General features: G+C 57.6%; 1 protein-coding gene across 1 annotated transcript in view; it reads right to left on the reverse strand.

Annotated features, from left to right (window-relative positions):
- Window positions 1-6: 6 nt before the first annotated feature.
- Window positions 7-19,947, reverse strand: part of PKD1L1 (polycystin 1 like 1, transient receptor potential channel interacting) — a 54,975-nt gene continuing 35,034 nt past the window's right edge. The window contains exons 16-27 of the mRNA XM_035026461.1: window positions 18,392-18,573; window positions 15,873-16,094; window positions 14,725-14,885; window positions 12,692-12,979; window positions 11,935-12,000; window positions 9,873-10,049; window positions 9,008-9,085; window positions 7,585-7,727; window positions 6,402-6,522; window positions 3,792-3,903; window positions 886-1,081; window positions 7-206 (exon numbers count right to left, since the gene is read on the reverse strand). Of these exons, the coding sequence (XP_034882352.1) occupies window positions 87-206; window positions 886-1,081; window positions 3,792-3,903; window positions 6,402-6,522; window positions 7,585-7,727; window positions 9,008-9,085; window positions 9,873-10,049; window positions 11,935-12,000; window positions 12,692-12,979; window positions 14,725-14,885; window positions 15,873-16,094; window positions 18,392-18,573 (1,866 nt within the window). The 3' untranslated portion in view covers window positions 7-86. The remainder of the gene's footprint in view (window positions 207-885; window positions 1,082-3,791; window positions 3,904-6,401; window positions 6,523-7,584; window positions 7,728-9,007; window positions 9,086-9,872; window positions 10,050-11,934; window positions 12,001-12,691; window positions 12,980-14,724; window positions 14,886-15,872; window positions 16,095-18,391; window positions 18,574-19,947) is intronic.

The raw sequence follows: 19,947 nt of genomic DNA on the forward strand, positions 1-19,947 counted from the left end.
TCTCAGGGCAAGTCTCGGTTCTAATTTAAGTGTCAAAACGTAACCCTGCACTGTAGGTTCTTTGAGAACTGATCGAGTCCTCCCAATTAGGCCAAAAAAAAAAAAAAAAAAGAGGCAGGAAAATAGACTTGGAAAGAAACAGCACTCACCTTATGAGGGAAGCGTAGGAGGTCCCTTAACATGAGAACAGAATCGCTCATTGCTTCCTGACCGGGAGAAACAAGCAAACACACAGGAGGGACAAGTTAGTCACGGAGTTCTGAGCTAAGAGACGGGGGAGGGACCATCCCCTTGACCTGCCTCCTGGGGCCCCGTGTCCCCTGGGTGTCCGCTGGACACCAGCCTCCCGTAGCCCAGCAGGAGTGTGACCGGAGGGGAGGGAGGAGGAAGACAGAGCTCAGGGAAATTCTGGAAAAGGGTGGGAGGTGTCCTGGAGGGAGAAACAGCATGAGTTGGGTATCAAGGTGGCAGAGACAGGAGGCCTGCGCGGAGATGCGAGCGCCCTTTAGTGGCAATGGGGGGGCAGGAGGCGCAGGCGCCAGTGACCCAGGACGGCGGCATTTGAATGCCACATGCTCATTTCCTTCGAAGCCGCACGTCATCGTACGTTGAACTCCGTCATCTCGCTGCTGGCAAGGTAAAGGCAGGTGGGATTCGTATCACTTTACTTAGAGAAACGTGAGCACAATGATCTGCATGCTATTGCTGCGCACAGTGTCTGTTTTACGAACCAACAGCATTTGTTTGTGCAAGTATGAGCTGACGAGAGAGGCCTCGCCGGCTGGCCCTGAGCACCCCATTTCTTCACTGTGTATAGTAAGCAAGGCGAGCCAGCCATCCACGCAGATGCCGACCTCCAGGCACCGGGCCCTCCCCAGCCCGCACCTGATCTGCGAAAGGCAGTCTGCACACAGAAGAAATCAGCGCATCCTGTATTCGTGACCACTGGCCACACGAGGGACTTCTGTCCTCTGCAGCCCAACGAGTCAGGACCCTGGTCATCACGGTGATGTAGTTCCTGACCTCTGTGTAACTGCCCATCAGCTGAAGGGTGGAGAGGTGCTTCAGGCTGGAGTTATAGCTGAAGGAAATCGAAGAGTCACCAGGATTGCTCCAACCCACGGCGAAACTTTCCAGCCTGCCTACCAGCAGAGGAGGGGTACTTGCTAGGGAGAGCTCCGTGGGTGGGTCGGGACAGACAGGGGACGGTCTGTGCAAGAGTAACTCGGAAAAGACGCAGTGAAGCAGAACATCAGAATTCCATAAAACCCTTGATCAGAACTGAGACGGGCAGAGCCGCCAAGCAGAATGACAGAGACACTTCGTGGCAAGCAAGGGAGGACAGGGCTGATCTAGACAAAGACACCACTGTGGCCACAGCGGGCTGGAGGTTCGCAAGGATCCGAACTCACAACCACAGCACGGGGCACGCTCAGACCGTACTTGAACACTATGTCATGATCACAGACCACGCACCATGGCCAAGTGGGGCTTCTGCCAGGAATGCAAGAGGAACTCCAGTATGAAAATCAGTCAAGGTAATTACCATAGTAATGGACAAAACCCACGTAATCATCTCAATAGATCCAGCAAAGCACTGACAAAATCCAATACCCTTTCATGATAGAAATAGCCCAAATCTAGGAATACAAGCGAACCTCTTCAACCTCAAGAAATACATCCACGGAGAACCTACAGCTAACATTACCCTCCGTGGTGAAAGACAGAATGCTTCCTGGCCTAGACTGGAAGCAAAACCAGGATATGCACGCTTCCACCTCTACTCACCAGTGAACTGGAAGAGTCTCACCAGGGCAATTAAGTCAGAAAAAAAAAAGTTATCCAGGTTGGAAAGGAAGGAGTAAAACTCTTTTGTAGATGGCATGCTCTTCCACATTGAAAAACCCCATAGAATGCACTAAGAAGCTAATAGAACAAATAAATGAGGTTAGCAAGGCTGCAGGATACAAGACCAATCGTATAAACATCAATTGTATACGTACACACTAGCAATAAGAATCCACAAACAGAATTTAAGCAAACAGCTCGATTTACAATAGCATTAAGAAGAATAAAATGCTTATAGTTAGACTTAACTGAAGAATTCAATACCTGTACCCTGGAAACTAGAAAACACTGCTGAAAGAAATTAAAATCTAAATAAAGGGAAAACTTCGTTCGTAGATCAGTAGACTTCATATTCTCAAGATGACGATATTCTCAAAGTGATCGACAGACTCAGTGCAATCCCTACCACAATCCCAGGGGGCTTTTTGGCGAAATTGACAGAATAATAACCAGGAGATCCAGAATAACAAAATAGTCTTGAAAAAAAAGAACAAAGTTAGTGGGTTCATGGTTCCCAATTTCAAATTTTACTACAAAGCTACAGTAATTAAGACAGTGTGGCAGAGACAGGAGGTGGAATTGAGACTCCACAGCATTTATGGTCAACTGACTTTTGACAAAGGGACTAGGATAATTTATTGGGGAAAGACTGACCTTTTCAACACACAGTGCTGGAAGAACTGGACAGCTCCCTATGGAAAAATGACCGTGGAGCCTTTCCTCACCACACACACACACACGTTAGCCCAAAGCGGATCACAGAGCTCAGTGGGAGAGCAAAAACTAGAACTCTCCTAGAAGAAAACACAGCAGTAAATCCTATGGCTATACCACGCAATAAAAGAGAAACCAGCATGTGGACTTCATCAAAATCGCACACTTCCATGCTTCAAAGGACACCACGTGGAAGAGAAAATACAAGCCACGGGCTGGAGAGAAGTATTTGCAAATCAGGTCTCTGACAAGGGACGTGCTTCCAGAATACGTGAAGAGCTCCCACATCTTCATCAGAAAAAGACAACCCAATTTTTAAACAAACTACATGAGCAGACATTTCTCCAAGCGAGATGGGCAAGCCCATGAAAAGATGCTCTCCACCGCTAGTCATGAGGGAAATGCACGTTTCTGAGGCCCAGCGCACACACCATTTCAGCGGCACTGGGATGGCTAGAGTGGGAAAGAGAGGTGTCAGCAGTGTGGTGTAGACGGAGCCTCGTGGGAATGGTGCAGCCACTCCGGAAAGCAGGCTGGCTGCTTCCCCCACATGATACGCACAGGGTGACCCTATGAGCCAGCAGCACCCTTAGGTATCTACCCAAGAACAACGAAAACACAGGTCCACAGCTCTGTTCCTAACAGTCCAAAGTGGAAACACATCATCCGTCCGCCCGCTGAGGAAGGGACAAACAGCTCGTAGTGGATCCACAACAGAACATCACAGGAGGGAACGGGGTTGTGATGGTGCCACGACACGGAAGGACCTCAAAGACGCCCCAGCTATTGAGAGGGGCCGGCACAAAGGAGCACGCAGGCTGTGACCCTGTTTGCAGAGATGTCCAGCACCGGCCAATCTGTGGACGGGAGGTGGGCTAGCGGCCGTCTGGGGCTGTGGGGGAAGGAAAGTGACCGCTAACGAGTCACGGGTTTAGGGGGACAATGGAAATGCTCCAACACTAGGGCTCAGCATGCGGGTCTGTAAGCGCCCTGAAGCCAAGGGACCAATGGCACGCAGATGGCAGCCCAGCTCGGCCTGTGCTTCGCAGGCCCTGACGCACCTGCGCGCACTCCGCGCAGATCGGAGTTAGGACTGCGGAACCCTAGCTGTTTCTTTTGCTCACCCCGAGAAGATGGGTCCCCCCACCTGTGGCTGGCCTGGCGGAGACCCCGCTCCCGAGGAGACGCAGGCATGCATGCGTGAGGGTGTCTCCGTGCGGCTCACTCACGTGTCCTCGTCCAGGCAGAGATTCCCGTGGAATCGGGGCCGCACGGTCACCGTCACGGCGCACGGTGGCACCCGGGAGCCCGCGCCGTCTGTGATCTCAGTGGACACCGTGACTGGAAGGGAACATGGCGGAGGAGGGTCACGGTGGAGATCAAGCCCTCAGGAACCAGAATCTCTGCGGGCGGACCTAAGGGCCCACGGTGGTGACGTCGCAACACAGCTAGGCATGGGCTCTGAGCGCGAGGCCGCCCCATCCTTGTGGCGAGGCCAGCGTTCCAGCACCAAGTGCCACACAGCAGTGCTGGGCACTGAGCGCCGGAGAGCCGGGGACACGGGAGCGGTCGCGCGGATGCAGCAGAAGGGGCCGCCACGGGCCACGGGGGCCAGGAAGTGCTCCGCTCACTCGCTCGCTCGTCCCACCTGCAGGCCCCGGGAGCCAGTGGCGGCAGGACCCCACCAGTGAACGGGAAACCGGGGCAGTGGGAAACCCCGAGAATGAAACCCACGCTCAGCAACGGAGGCTCAAGGGTTGGAGTAACATTTTAAGCAGCTCCTCAGTGACGTCCAGAAACAGGGCAGGTACCAGGAGCGTGGCAGCAAACAGCTTTGCTGGGGCCTCAGGATGCAGGCCCGGGGTTTGCGGGGCAGAGACGTGCAGATGATGCTGCCCAGGGAGGCCGCAGGGCCGGCCGCAAGAACATGCAGAAGGCGGACCTGAAGCGTGCCGGGGGCGTGAAAGCATTCTCAACCCGAAACACAGAGCCAAGGACTTGGGACGTAATTTTGAAGGTCGGTGCTTCTCCCGAAGTGGCCCCTGGACACCGGGCCACCCAATCACCACTACAAACAAATGCCAGGCTCCACCTGCTCCTTCCAGGGTTCTGAGCCAGTAGGTGAGGGTGGGCCCCCTTTCCAGCTGTGAGACAGCTACAGTTGAGCAAGTACGGTGGGGATTCCACCGCAGGTAACACGGGTCCTCCGGCTGGACGCAGAGAGTGCAGAACGCCAGCAGAGTTCAGGCCAGACTCCAACCTGACACCGAGTCCGTGGGGAACCTTCTCGCACGAGACGGGACAGGATAGGATCTGGTATCTGCCGCACTGATTTATTCTGCTTGTGTTCATCCTCGTATGAATCTGGAAGTCAGATACTCGTAGGCGTCGATCATCACGGCATTGACCATTGCAACGCCTCGTGCACACTCTGGGAATGGCCTGGGTGACATCACTCAGCCTGACACCGCTCGGTGCCCGTGGCCTGAAATTTGGGTCTACAGATTCACCTTAAGGAACCCTCTCGTCCAACACGGAGCTGAGGCCCTGCCCCCAACGTCCTATGTGGGCGTCTGGCCAGCCCTGCGGTCTGCAGGCCCCTGCGGACAGGGTCCCACACTGCCCTGCAGGCGGGCGTCTGGGGAGGGGCCCTGCCGGGCTTCATACCCAACACCAGCAAGTGGGGGGCTTGGCGGGGTGGGGGCGAGCATCCATTTGGAGGAAAATTTCCAGGAGACAGAGGGCATGCGTGGTTTCGCTGTGGAGGAATTTATGACGCAGGCCCATGAAAACCACCTCCGTCCGTCCGTCTGTCCAACCAACGCGCACCGTGCTCAGTGACACACAGGGGACGTGCCCATCCTCACCGATGACAGTGTGCGGCTCGGACGCCCTTGCCCCTTGTCTCTGAGCTGCACCCAGGAGCAGGTGCACGTGCGTCTCACTGGGGGTCAGCCAAGGTTTCATGAAAAAGGAACCTTTCTTGCTGGGCTTCGAGGAGAGGAGAGGTTTAAGGAAACCGAGTGGATGAGCGAGTTCAGACCTCAGGCGGAAATAAGCTCACCTGGCCAGTTCAAAGAAAGTTCTAGATCGGCAACTCCAAGTTGCCTGTCCCTCGGAACCACCCAGCCCCTGAGCCTTATTCAACGGGAGTGGGTTCCACAGATGAGGCCACTTTCCTGAACGGCTATGTCTCTAACAGCTCAGGGCGGGCAGGCTCCCGGGGTCCGGGAAGTGTCAGGACGGCAGAGCTGAGTTTGTTCTGAGAACAACACATACTAACCCTGCACCCCTTTACCCTGGCCTTTTCTTCATGGTCGGAGCCCCCTGATTTGGTGCTGTTGACAACCAATGCAGGATTCACCAGATACCACAAACTTCATTAGTGAATAAGGGACAGGTCGCTCTCAAACATTTAATTCATAAATACAGGATGTGCTTTGGCATTTTGGCATTTACATTATGTTTCAGTTGTAATTTAAGATCTTGGTCGTTAAGCATCTGCCTTCGGCTCAGCTCCTGGGATCTCAGCTCCTGGGATCGAGCCCCGCACTGAGCTCCCTGCTCAGCAGGAAGCCTGCTTCTCCTTCTCCCTCTACGACTACCCCCTGCTCATGTGCTCTCTCTCTCAAATAAATATAAATCTTTTAAAAATTTTTTTTAGAAGTAGGTAAGCCACCTAATCTAAAAAGCATGAGACTTTTTAAGATAAAGAGATACGAATTTTATTTTCTAGATACACAGTTTTAACATTTTCTTGTTTTTGGAAGCCAGGGGGAAAGGTTTAGAACCGTAAGTGAGCACAGCCAGCCACCCAAAAAAGTCACGGCTTGACTTACTTTTATAATCGTCCAAGGGCTCGCCGGCTGGCAGCACGGAATAATACTGGCTGTCTCTCCCGTGGTACAGAGGGCGTTTGGAGGCATTTCCTATCTGATAACTAAATTCGTAACGGAAGTCCTAGGATCCGTTCCATGTGGAGGAAAGAACAGTGTATAGATGAATAAACTGGGAATTACATCCCCAATAAATCCACATCCCTGCATCCTTCACTCCATCCGAGAGCGTCGTATACAGACAGGCAGGGGCGGGTACTGACATCCCGTCCCCGAATGCGCATGCATGTGGCGTGACCTCTCCCCTCCAGGGCCCCTCTCCTACAGCCACGAGGACCCCGCACCGTGGCTGCATCTGTCAGTCGGGGTTGAGTGCTCTCCCAGCCACAGAGACACAGATCCCTGGGCCTCCTTGGGGTGAAGGGGATACAACAGACTGGGGATTGAGGAGGAGGCGCTCATGTGAATCGCTCTTGGTGTCAGAATAGGGCATTGGAAGAGAGAGAAAGCAAAAAACAGACTCTTCACTACAAGGAACACAGTGAGGGTCACCAGAGGGGAGGGGTGTGGAGATGGGGGAAACAGGTGATGGGGATGGAGTGCACCTGTCGTGATGAGCACGGGGTGATGTAGGGAAGTGCTGAATCTCTGTACTGTGCACCTGAGACTAATACTGCACTGTATGTGAACTACACTGGAATTAAAATTAAAACTTAATAACAGGGATGCCTGGGTGGCTCAGTCGGTGAAGTGTCTGCCTTTGGCTCAGGTCATGATCCCGGGATCCTGGATCGAGCCCCGTGTCGGGGGTCCCTGCTCAGCGGAGAGTCTGCTTCTGCCTCTCCCACTCCCCCTGCTTGTGCTCTCTCTCTCAAATGAATAAATAAAACCTTAAAAAATAAATAAAATGTAATAATAAAAAAAAGAGCAGGGCATGTGGGGCCTGAAGGAGGCCAGGATCGGACCCTCCAGGGACGCACGTGGGTTTCAGAGAGAAGGAGCAAGATCAGGACAGGAGTGCGGCGGTGTGTCCCTGAAAGGGTGGGGAGCAATGTCACGGCACTCTTGCCGCCAAACCCCGGGATGAAGCTTCGTGTCCCACGGCATCTCCCCAGACTGCTGGCCACCCCTTGAGGGCGGCCTCTGACCCCAGCCTCTGGGACAGACTCGGGGTGGCCAAGCGTACCGGTCTCCCCGACATGCAGAAGACGCTGAAGACGGTGTGAGCCTCGAGGCCACGATGTGGCTGCACCTGGCAGGCCACGTCCCGCGGAGCCGGATTGAGCGTCACGTACAGCTGAGCTCTCCCCAGTAAGCGGTGCGGGGAAGCTACAGACAGGAGCACAAGGATTAAAACCCACGCTAGAGAACGACAGCAGCATGATTACGTCTCCACAGCACACCCCGGGCGGTTGCCAGGGTGTGGAGCCGGTCATCCGTGCGACTCGCCCTCCGCGGGATTCTGGAGGGTGCAGGACGTGGGCACGCGGCCAAGGAGCCCATCACAAGGTCAAGTCAAAGAGAAGGGGGTGGCTGCTCCATGGCCCGGCCCAGTGTGTGCAGGAACCCCGGGGGGCGAGTGCTGCTGCTGGGGGCAGGCGGCACGGGGAGATGAGTGGGGACATGCAGGGACACGCGGGGACACCCCGGGCCTCCCGCGCAGAGGCTGAGTCTCCCCCACCTGGAAGGAGCGTGACCTGCCTGAGAAAATGGCCCCAGTCTCGTCACTTGGACGAATAGCGGCAACGGCAGGGAGGGCCAAAGGTTTGCTTTGCCGTGTTTGTGAAAGCAAAAGCAGGGCTGTCTCTCTCACGCCCAACACGGGGGCCCGGGGCTCCGTCTCTGAGCGCACCGCGGACGGGCGGACGGACGTTCGCAGAGCCGTCAGCAGACACAGGGGAAAGGAGAACAAGACAACAGAGCTCGGGGACCCCACGGGCCCTACTGAGGGGTTTCCCACGGACATCGGCCTCGTGCTTCTCGTGAGAGGAAGGTGACGTGGGAGACAAGCCTAGAAATGCACCAGGGGTTTCAAGTAGCCCAAACATGTGGACTCTGACCCCAACCCTCTGCGCTTATGAACTGTCGGATTGTCTGCGCTTGTCATATGGAACTAAAAACCGCCAGAAATGGGGCAGAAGGTCCAAGACTGCCCCAAAAGAAGATGTGATTAAGTCATGGAAAGGCCAGAAGTGGGGCGGAGCAGGGTGCCAGGTCAACGTGCAGCTGATGTACACGGACCCCACAAACACCTCCACCTCCCTGGGTTTCACATATGCGTCGGGATTATCAACCAACTCAGGGAAAGAATCAACATACACGGCTGTCTTGCAGAAATCAAATAAACACACACCCCGTTCCGGGTTTTTTTAAAGGCCAACATCTCAGCCTTTACCGTGACCTGAACACCCACCTGATCCCATAAGGATCAGAAACACAGGAGTAGGTAAGAATGAGCAGTGCGGGACGGTGGGGACGGAGGGAGGGTCAGGACGCTCTGGAACAAGAGCCCGGGAGGTCAGAAGCGGCTGCAATTTCCAGAAAAAATCTGCATATAATGAAAACTCTCATCCTCCCACGCCCCAGGTCCAGCTGAGCGTGTAACGTACCCACAGAGGCTTGCAGGACGTATGTGTCCCCAGGGCTCAGTGAGAATGGCTTTATCGTCACCGTGTGTCCCGTGATACCTGAGGAGAAGGGGCCACAGGGAGAGGGCCATCAGCGGGCTCTGCAGGGCAGGGGGCAGACAGACCCCTCCCGTGCTGGCTTCCCCCCTACTCCCATGGAGCAGGCTTGTCCCTACCTGCAAATGCCCCCAGATGTTTGCCACCCACCCTCTATACGGAGCTGGAGGCTCCCCTCCAGCCTCCCCTGCCTGAGGGCAGCGACCCTGAGTCCTGGGTCACACTTGGCTCCCAACAAGAGAACGCTGGTGGGAGCTCACGCTGTACCCTTCGTGGGGGCTTCCGTGTCCAACCTGGCTCGCTGACACATTGACCTTGTCCATGAGGCATGATTAAGGCATTTCAAAGCGAGTTTTTCGTCTTGAAGACTGTGAACCATTTCTTAAATCTGGGTGTGACTGTTGCCCACTGGTGACCGGGTCCCCTCCTTAGCGGGCAGAGGCTGGCCCCGAAATGCAGGCTGGTGGTCTCAATAGGGAAACTGTCATTTCCCGAAATGGGGGCCGGGGGTGGGGGAAGGGGGAGGAGGCAGCCTTCTGATGACAGGGGAGGCCCAGAGCCTCCACCAGGTGTGTCTGCGGATGTGGCCCCTGGCGGGCTTCAGAGGCACATTCTGCCTTTGATAAGGAGCCTCTGCCTGCGTCCACGGAGGGAAACGCACAAGCAGAAAAGGCACGATGACCCCAAGGACTTCTCTACTGAAAGGAAATGTTGCAGAAGAAACAGAGGGGCTGGTCCCCAAACCCTTGTGAACCGGCTGCAAACCCCCGGATCTGGAGAGGGCTCCTACCAGAGGAGGTGTAGCCGTGGAAGCGAGCGCGGCCGACCGGGGACTTGGGCCAGTCCACCGCGAGGGTGGGCCTGGCAGCGGCCAGGGGGGCCGAGGGGCCCAGCAGGTTGTCCCCGTCCCCGCGGCCCCCGTCAGCACTCGAACTCGGGCCTGCTCCCGGGAGGCTGGCATCGTCCCCTGGGAAGACAAGGCAAGCCAACACAGGGTCAGGGAGTAAGTGCCAATGATCTTCTGAAATATTAAGTCATAACTGCGCCAGTGGCTGGACGTGTCATATCAAAATATTGTCTTCAGCAACCACCCCCGCTCCAGAGCTGTCCTTTGTCACCGCGCGGTGGGTGGTGCGATGGCCTCTCCCCTCCTGCCCATCCTCAATTGCTCAGCAAATACCCTGCTCGCTGAGCCCGGGAGCTGGTCCAGGGCAGATCCGCTCAGCAGCGTGACAGGGGCCCGGCTGCCAGGGCCCAGCAGAGCAAGTCAGCCCAGCAAACCAGACGACGCTGGCAGCCTCCAGACTAGGGAGCCAGCTGACCGTGAGCGAAGACAGTCACAGCAGGGCATGAGGAGGGGTGGAGGGCAGGGGCTGGCTTAGAGCCAGTGGGCCGTGGGCCATGGGCGGGGGGGTCCCCTGGGGGGCGAGGTGCAGACAGAGGCCAGAACGGGCTCTGGAGTGAACACTGGAGAGCGGTTGGAGATGTGGCTGGAGGGGGTGGGAAAGAGGGAAACCAGACGGGAGAAAGTGCCAAAAATCCGCCCAGGACGGGCCTGGAGGCAGGGGGGTCTGGGAGTGCCCTGAAAGCAGCCGGGGCTGTCTGTCTAGGCAGCAGGAAGGGAGCAGAGACAGAGGAAGGGCTCCTGCGTGGTCCAGCACGCAGCACGTCGGGACACCGCAGAGGGCAAATTGACTCCACACTCAGAGTCACGGATAGAAGATGCAGGGAGAACGTGACCCCCCCCATTCTGAGTCAGTCACCACCAGGCAATTTTATTTATATAGTGTTTTCTCTTCATTCGGTGTTATTTACTAGGTGCCCGCCGTGAGCGTGGAGCCAACCCCTTACACGTGAGTGTGGTCACAGGAGGGAGCACGGACAGGCTGAAGAAACCACAGAGGCCGGAGAGGAGGATGCCGGCGAAAACAGAGCAGATCCCATGGTCAAATCCTCCATGACCGTCCAGCCCCTCTGTCCACGGATACATCGTCCACGGACCATCCAGCTCCTCTATCCATGGATACATTGTCCATAGACCGTCCAGCCCCTCTGTCAATGGATACGTCGTCCACGGACCGTCCAGCTCCTCTGTCCACAGATACGTCATCCACAGACCATCCAGCCCCTCTGTCCACGGATACGTCCTCCACAGACCGTCCAGCCCCTCTGTCCACAGATACGTCGTCCACGGACCGTCCAGCCCCCCCCGTCCACAGATACGTCATCCACGGACCGTCCAGCACCTCTGTCCATGGATACATTGTCCATGGACCGTCCAGCACCTCTGTCCACAGATACATCATCCACCAACCACGCATCTGTCCATTCGAGGACACGCTCGCTGTGCGCCAGGGTTCCAGGCACCATGATCGTCTGGGATGGGGGTCCACATTTGCCCTGGACGTGTCCTTGGAGAGCTAGAGCCAGACAGCCGGGGAAAGAGCCACGAGCACCACGTGCACCTGCTTCAAGTAGGACAAGTACGCTGGGCTATCGTAGGATCGGAGGGGGTACAAGGCAGGAAGAAGGGGACAGAGGGAGAAACAGAAGCCGACCGGACAGGAGGCAGCGCTCCACGGCAACATCCCGGAAAGGGCGCTAAGGGGGTGTTTTCTGCATCACTCACTCACGGACCAGCAGCGCCTGCCTGCGGGCCTGGGGCTACCTGGGTTTCTGAAGCACAGGGGACCTGGAGTGCAGCAGTGGGTGAGCTAGAAGATGCGGGTCAGATGGTGCCCTGCGTCTCTGGGAGCTCGTGATGCGGGGGAGCACAGGGGCAATTCCCGATTTCAGAGGCTTCGGAGATGGGACTGGCGCGGGGACGTGGGGAGCCCCCATCACAGACTCACAGTCGGCGGGCTGTCTCCCTCTGGACGGCACGGCTTCCTGGATATCGCTGTAATAGGCTTCAAAATCTACACAGGAGGAGAAAACCATGACATGTCATTTAAAGCCACAGACTCCCCTGAAGTCCATACGACGCTCCTGACAGCGCATGCGGGCTGCCCGGGTCTGAGTGTTGAGCCCCAGCCGGCTCTGCACATGTCACCCCATCACCGTGACAGTGGAGGAGGCCGTGTCTGGGTGTGCGGCTTCCGTGGGATAAGCCAGCCGCTGGGCGCAGGGCCCCGCACTCTCCAAGCTCCCACTGCCCCATCAGAGAGCCTCACGCTCCTTCCTCTCAGGACGGAAGTGGACACAAGCGTGTCCTGCTGCAGACGTCACAGCCCCGTCCCCGCAGCCGGCCGCTCCGGCGGCTGCCCTGAGCCCCGGGGCCCCGGCGCAGGGTGGCATCTGCCAGGCCGCAGCCCAGGGAAAGCATAGCCTCGATGGCGTCACTGGGGAGGGACAATAAGGGATGGGCGGATTCTGGGCCAGAACTTTGCTCCCTGACAACGAGCTCCTCCCTCGACTTCTGAGGCACAGAAACAGTGTCTGGGCAGCCTGAAAACCAGGGGTAAAGTGAAGGGACTGGTGGCTGGGAAGGAGGCCGTGTGCACGGACGGCTGTCAGAGCCTGGACAGGGTTTGCAGTTAGGGAGGAAGGCCCTGAGACCCTAGGAGCATCCCACAAGCCGAGCGGACGTGACAGGACAGCGGCACTTACCAGAGGGGGAGGGGCACGGGCTCCCAGGGGGGCTGGGCCCCGGGGACCCCTGGTCACCCGCAGCAGGGACCCGGTGCCGGCCAACCGCGGGCCCCGAGGAGGGTTTCCCTGTGGCCAAGAAGACCAGCTGGCCCTGGGTCTGTGGTGACGGCTCCCGTGAAGATGGTGTGCCCACTGCGTGCAGCCCCAGCCAGCTCGGCTCCGTGGGCGGTGCGCTGGATTCTGGCAGCTTCGAAACGGCCCCCAGTCCGGCGGCGCCCAGCAGCCCCACTGTTCTACAAAAGGGAACTTGAACAAACACGGGACAGGGTGAGACGTTCGGACCAGAAAAACTAGGTGTTTTATTTTATTTATTTTTTTTAAAGATTTTATTTATTTATTTGAGAGAGAGTGAGAGAGAGCATGAGAGGGGGGAGGGTCAGAGGGAGAAGCAGACCCCCTGCCGAGCAGGGAGCCTGCGTGGGGCTCGATCCCGGGACTCCAGGATCATGACCTGAGCTGAAGGCAGTCGCCCAGCCAACTGAGCCACCTGGGCACCCAAAAACTATGTGGTTTAAAAAGGTCTATGGGGGGGCGCCTGGGTGGCTCAGTTGGCTAAGCGTCTGACTGCTGGTTTCAGCTCAGGTCATGATCCCGGGGTCCTGGGATTGGGTAACACATCGGGCTCCACACTCAGTGGAGAGCCAGCTTCTCCCCCTCCCTCTGCTGCTCCCCCTGCTTGTGCTCTCCATTTCTCTCTCTCTCGAATAAATAAAATCTTTTAAAAATAATAATAAATAAATAAACAAAAAGGTCTACGATTACATCAGCATCCGTTTTAACAAACGTGATCCACATCTGAGAAGGACACGTCCGAGAAAATGCCCGGGGCGGGGCGCAGTTCTCCCCCAGAGGCAGGCAGACCACCCCCCGGGAAGCTGGAGGGTGGATGTTGTAGCTCCCCTGGGGTCTGCTCACCTTGGGCTCCCCCTGCACATGCACGCCTGGCACGGTGATTCACGCCTATTCTAGACACACTCTGGGCACGTGGGGCTCCTAACCCCCACTCACCTGTTCACGTCTCGTGCAACAACTCTAAAGAGCGCTGGTATAATTTACGAGAAAGGATGAACGACAAAGAGAAAATTTTTACGGATGTAACACAAGGACATCTTGCTAGAGTGAGCTTGTCCTCACTGCCATCACAGAGCCAAATTCTGTGACATTAAGGGGAGACACATGGTCTTTGGATAGTCACTGGCTTGGCTGCAAGTTTAACCACCGGGTGTTCATGCCGGTTCCTCCCATGCATTCCCCACCAGCTTTGCTTCTGGAAAACCCCATTATGTCAGGAATGTGGGAATGGCTCCCCTGCAAAGAAGGGCACAAAAAAAATGGCCACATGTGTTCCTGTCCCCCTCGCTGTGAGGTCAGCTGCACTCAGAGCCCTTGTATGGAAGCTCTGTGCGGCCCCGTGGAACGGATTCAGAATAAGTAAGTCTGGGTCTCTGAGGGCTGGGCACACACTTCTGTCCCAGGAACCAGCTGGACCCAGCTTGGAAACCAAAGCTCCTCTGTCTGCCATTCACAATCATCTCTCTTATCACAGATGCCACCAATGAGAACCGCTTTCCCTCCTGGTTCGCACCCAGGCCACGTCCCACCCCAGAGCTGGCACGTTCTCACACGTGATCTCATGTCACGTGGCCACCGCCCTGCCTTTCTTGGGTGGGACCCCCATCCACCCAAGAAAACCACGTCTCGGAGAAGTGCCTGAAGTCTCGGGTTGCAGAGCCGGGGCGAGGAGTGGCCCCAAGGACAGCAGGAGCCGTGAGGGACAGAGGCGAGTCCTGGGTCCGGGCTCGTGTGCAGGAGGCTGAGCTGCAGCATCCAGGCATCTCCATCCCCGTGAGCATAAATGAGAGGGGTTGGGGGTGTGATGGGCACGACTAGGGACACTGGTCCAGATGAGTCAGAGTCTGCACATTTTCAGCAATCTCCGAATACCCGAGTCCTCCCCTGGGTTAACAAAATGAAGGCGGCTATGACCTTACCTTCCATTTGGGTCCTTTCTGTCCCGTTGACCAGGAAGAGGTCCCAGGAGTAGGACAGATGGGGCCCTTCACCACACTCGTCACACTTGGCTTGAAAAGAAAGCTCCTCGTTCCAGTTAACAAACACGTCCTTAAAGCTGACCCAGGAGATGTGGACGAATCTGCACCATGAAACCAGGTTGGAGATTTTAGGGAGAGCACCAGACTTTCCATTTTCAATTTTTTTTTTTTTACAGTAGGTTCCACACCCAATGTGGGGCTTGACCTCATGACCCCGAGATCAAGAGTCATGTGCTATGTCGACTGAGCCCCCTGGAACCTTGATTCCCCCACTTTTCATACATATCAGGAGCCTTAAAACGTGCAGGTGGCCTGGGTGTGTCTGGACCTTGGAGAGGCGCCCAATCCTGTCTGCTGAGACGGATTTTTCATGGTCTCGAACCTGAACCCCTGGGAGGTGGTCTCCACCAGTCATCGGTCTGACCTCGGTGTCACAGCCCACGTCCTCTCCTTTGTGTTGGTCCTGGCCAGGCACAGCCTTCCAGAACCCACCCCGGTCTCCCCACTTTTAACCCCAAGCCGTTTGTACACAACAAGGCGATGGTAACTGCCCAGACCCCTTGCAGGGTCCACGTACGGGAGCAGCCCTGCTCGCCCGGGGCCTTCCAGGCGTCCCGCTCGCCCCCTGGGGGCGGACAGAGCAGCTGTGGCACATTCCAGTCTGCGTCCAGTGTCTGCGCTCAGCAAGGCCCTCACTCGGGTGCTAGCCCGGCCTCCACGTCGCAGGTCCAGTTTGCGGTCAGACCACATCCCCGCTCCCCGCGCCCGGTGTTGCCCCCGCGTCACAACTGGCCCGGCCCCGTGATGCCTTAGCCTCCGTCCAGCCCCGGCCCCCAGCCCCAGAGCAGACCCCTGTCCTGGGGCAGCTGCCGTGACGGAGGGGCGCCTCCTCCCTGGAGCCCCCACGTGTCAGCACTTGCCTGGCGGGCTCTGCCCCGGGGCCAGCGGAGAGCGGGGTCCCCCCACCTCGCTGGTCAGCCCCCCTTCTCCTCAGCAGGCCCCTCAGGTGGCTCCCACGCCTGCCGGGCAGGGCATGGAAGGGCACACCCCTCGGACCCGGCCTGCAGGAAGCGAGGGGCAGGCGGTACCTGAGAGCCGAGTCGGGGCGAGGGGACAGGAACACCTGCGCCGCTGAAGAGTTCCGGCCGGCGCTGGACACGGTCAGTGTCACGAGAAACTGGTCATAGCTGTCGCTGAGAGAGTCCGCAGGGAAGGCCAGGGAGGGAGCCCCAGCGCCCAGGCCGCGTGCAGAGGAGGCAGCGAAGCATGCGTGCCCAGGGCTGCTGGCCGCCGTGCACGTCCAGTGATAGCTGTGGGAGAAGCCAGCGGGGCTGAAGGCACCTGCTTCGGCAGCCTGGTGGCCACCCCCGGCCACTCGTGGGGCTTTCCTGGGGCCCCAGGGGAGCAGCGGGCCGGGGGACACGATGCTTCCCTTACTCTCTGACGGCGGTGGGGTGGGAGCTCCCAACACTGGGGCAGGCCGCCAAGGTTGGGGACCGGGCCCTGCCCCGCCCGGCTCACTGGCTCAGGGCCCTGCTCTGGTCACTTAATCTTCGGGCCCCGCGCATGCCGCCTCCCACCTCCACTGGCATCTCTGCAGCCCCCAAGGAGCATGCTGCCTCTGACTGCAGGAAGGCCGAGTCCTCGGGAGCCGCCCGTCCCGGAGCGCAGGTGGACGGGCCAGGAGATGGGCGCCAGGCACATCCCCTACACACGGCCTTCTGCCCTGTGACCGTCACCACTGCGCTCAACAGCCAGGAAGCCACCCCAACCCCTGCCTGGAGCGGGTCCTACTCTGGGCGGACACGCCGAGGCCAGCAGCCCCACCAGGAGGCGTGGGGAGGAAGGAGGTGTGGGCTGAGCAGGGGCAGGGACCCCACACGGCACCCCCAGAGTCTACACTGCTGCTCCTGCCTCCAAGTTCATTTCCCTATTTGGACTATAAGCAACCTGAACCCGGGCGCCAGTTCTAAACCTCCCTGTTTCCAGAGCCTGTAGGAGCTTGGTCGGCAAGGGGCCAGTTCAGGCCCTTGCGGGGCGGGGGCAGCCCTCCTCCAGGGCTGGGTGGGAACAGTCCCCGCTCCCAGGGAGCAGACACACACTGAACTCTTGCTCGCGGGCGCCACGCGGGGCTCTCAGGGGAGGGTGCAGAGTGAACAAGACCCCACTGTGTCTCCCGCGGCCGGGGCACGGGAGGTGCGCAGCCAGCCATGTGCGTTGTCCAGATCATGTGCGTGTGACCAGCGAGTCCAACGGGCCGCCTCCCGCCTCCACCAAAGCCCGCACTCAGGACGCAGCAAATGTCCATGCTCATGGGGTGAAAAGAACAAAGTAGCACCTCTAACTTTTCTGGAATACTGCTTGAGGACCCACTGTGTGCCAGGCACAGCGATATGCCAAGTCACAGCCCTGCGGTCCTGAGCAAACATTCCAGTGGGGACAGAGCACTGATGGTGACCGCAGTACATGAGCAAATATGGGATGTCATGGGGAGAAGGGGCCACGGGAAAAGACACCGCAGAGCCAGGATGGGACTGTCATCGCCGTCAATGGGGTCATCGGAAGCCTCCCTGGGCATGTGATGTCTGAGCGCAGATGGAAGGAGATGGGGTGGTGACAGTAAGGGCTTTAAGAGACTCCGTCCACCGCTCTGTGAAGAACGGCCTGACGGCGGTCGGGACCAGCACGGGGACCAGGGAGGAGATCTCACGGAAGGAAGCCCAAGATGCCACTCCGCCCAGACGGGGCCAATGTGTTTTCCCAACAGACTGGCCGAGAAGTGGGAGAGGAAAAGAGAACTGCTCAAGGTTTTGGCCCGAACGATGGGAAGGATCCTTCTGTCAGCAGAGATGGGAAGGCTGCAGAGATGGTGGGACACCCAGCCTGGAGGCCAAGAAGGATCTGGACGCAGGATGCATGCTCGAGATGACCGGCGCAGGGACGGCGTCCACAGAGGATGTGTGCTCCCAGGCCATGGGCTCTGGATGGCGTCCATGGAGGATCCATGCTTGAGGTGACTATCACATGGATCACGCCCACATCAGGAAACCGGGTGAGGCCACCAGGGAGGGCATGTGGATGGATAAGGGGGCCAAGGCTTGAGCCAGGGACCTCCAACAGTAAGGGATGTGGGACACTTGGAGATCAAGCCCCCATACACCAAAGCAAGAATTTTAATCACAGCGTAACATGTTTGCCAAGAATTGAATGTGTCCCTCTAAAATGTGGAAACCTAACGCCCAGTGTGACGGTGTGGGGAGGGGGGTCTTGGGAGGGGATTAGGTCGCAAGGGTGGAACCTCAGGGAAGGGACAGACGGGGCTCCTACAGCAGAGCCCCCGAGAGCCCGAGGACACCATGAGAAGAACCAGCTAGGAACCAGGAAGCAGGTCCTCACCAGACACCGATCGGCCAGCCCCTCGATCTGGCCTTCCGGCCTCGAGTCCACAGAAAGCAATGTCCACTGTGGATAAGCTACGCAGGCTGTGGGACTGGACAAGACTTAAACTTCATTGTCCAGAATACTCACATTTGAGTGACACCCATTCCCTAAACTCCCTCATGGTAGGATCCCGAGGGAGACACGAGCTCAGCTCCCCGGTGCTCACCTGAGGGCGGCCCCCGGGCGGTCTGGGTCGTAGGACTGGGAGCCCGTGAGGACGACGGTGAACGAGGGGGCTCTGGAGAGGAGCAGGTGCGTGCCCTCAGAGATGACGCTGACGGGGGCCCGGGCTCGCACCTCCACCACCACGCTGTAGTTGCTGTGCACCACGCTGCCTTCCACCTGAACCTGGACCGCGGCGACAAGGGGACGTCACCCAGGGCACTGGGCAGGAGGCGCGCTGGAGCCGGACGCCCCTCTACCACTGCAAGGAAACGGGGGCACCCGCTGGCTCCAGCAGCGGAGCATGCGAGTCCTGATCTCAGGGTCGTGAGTTCAAGCCCCACCTTGGGTGTAGCGATGACTTGAAAAAAAAAAAATTTAAAAACAAGTAGGATAACATTGGAAGGATGAGTGTAAACATGCCCCCAGCGCTGTACCGAGGGGCTCCACTATCGTGAACCCCAACCGGTCACCTATGTCAGAGAAGGAGCCTCCCGTGTGCCCGGTGGAAGCAAGGCGGCTGGAGTGGAGGAGGGCAGGGACACGTGCTCACGTCTGGGGGTGCACACAGAGCCGGGACAGCCCAGGTACTCCCGCAGTGACACACGGGTCCCCCGCTCCACCAACAGGAACCCTGTCCATGGTCTTGGTCTTGGATGGCACTAGCTGGCTTTCTGTAAACTACATTTCTGGGGGCGCCTGGCTGGCTCAGGCCGTTGAGTGTCCAGCTCTTGATCTGGGCTCGGGTCATGATCTCAGGGTGGTGAGATCGAGCCCCGTGTTGGGCTCCGTGCTCAGCAGGGAGTCTCCTTCAGACTCTCCCTCTGCCCCTCCCCCTGCTCTTTCTCTCTCTCTCTCAAATAAATAAGTAAAATCTTAAAAAACAAACTACATTTCTAGCCCCCATGCAATGGTCTTGAGGCAATGTAAATGAACTTTAAAACAAATATTTTGAAACTCAGGAATACTGGAACATTTTGTAAGCAGGCCATTCAAAAGGGCTCTTTGAGAAGTTTGATGCAATTTAAAAAAAAAAAAAAAAAGGCAGAGCGTCACACTTGTTCTTTTCACTGGTCTGGGCCCCGGTCCTTGGTGGTCTCCTTCAGAAAGGCACCCGAGGTTCCCTGCTGGTGGCTCTCCGAGTGGGGACCTGACAACCATCTACCGACTACTGTCTGATCACACTCCACACTCCCACCTACACCTCCCATCTCTGCTTGCCCAACTCCTCCTGCTGGAGGAACCATCAGGAACGTCCAAAGACTGGGAAGTGGGTGGGCAGTGACAATGGGAGGTCTGGACATCGGAGGGTATGACCCCTGGAGGCAACGTGATGACAAGCTCATTCATCAGCAAAAGCACCTCATCAAGTCAGGTCCCCACGACCTGGGGGAAGACACGTCCGGAGCCCACTCTCGGGCAAGGACATGCTCATGAGTAAGTGTGCCAAGCAATGAAGCCAACCTTCACCTTCTCCTTTCCCACATGGGCAGGAGAGGGTGCTGTGACCCCACTGTCCAGGGCCTGGGGAAAAGGGACTCTCAGCACTGGACACAGGCT

Source organism: Mirounga leonina, unplaced genomic scaffold (genome assembly GCF_011800145.1).
Source record: "Mirounga leonina isolate KUSES-001 unplaced genomic scaffold, KU_Mleo_1.0 Mir_199, whole genome shotgun sequence".
Lineage (NCBI taxonomy): Eukaryota > Metazoa > Chordata > Mammalia > Carnivora > Phocidae > Mirounga > Mirounga leonina.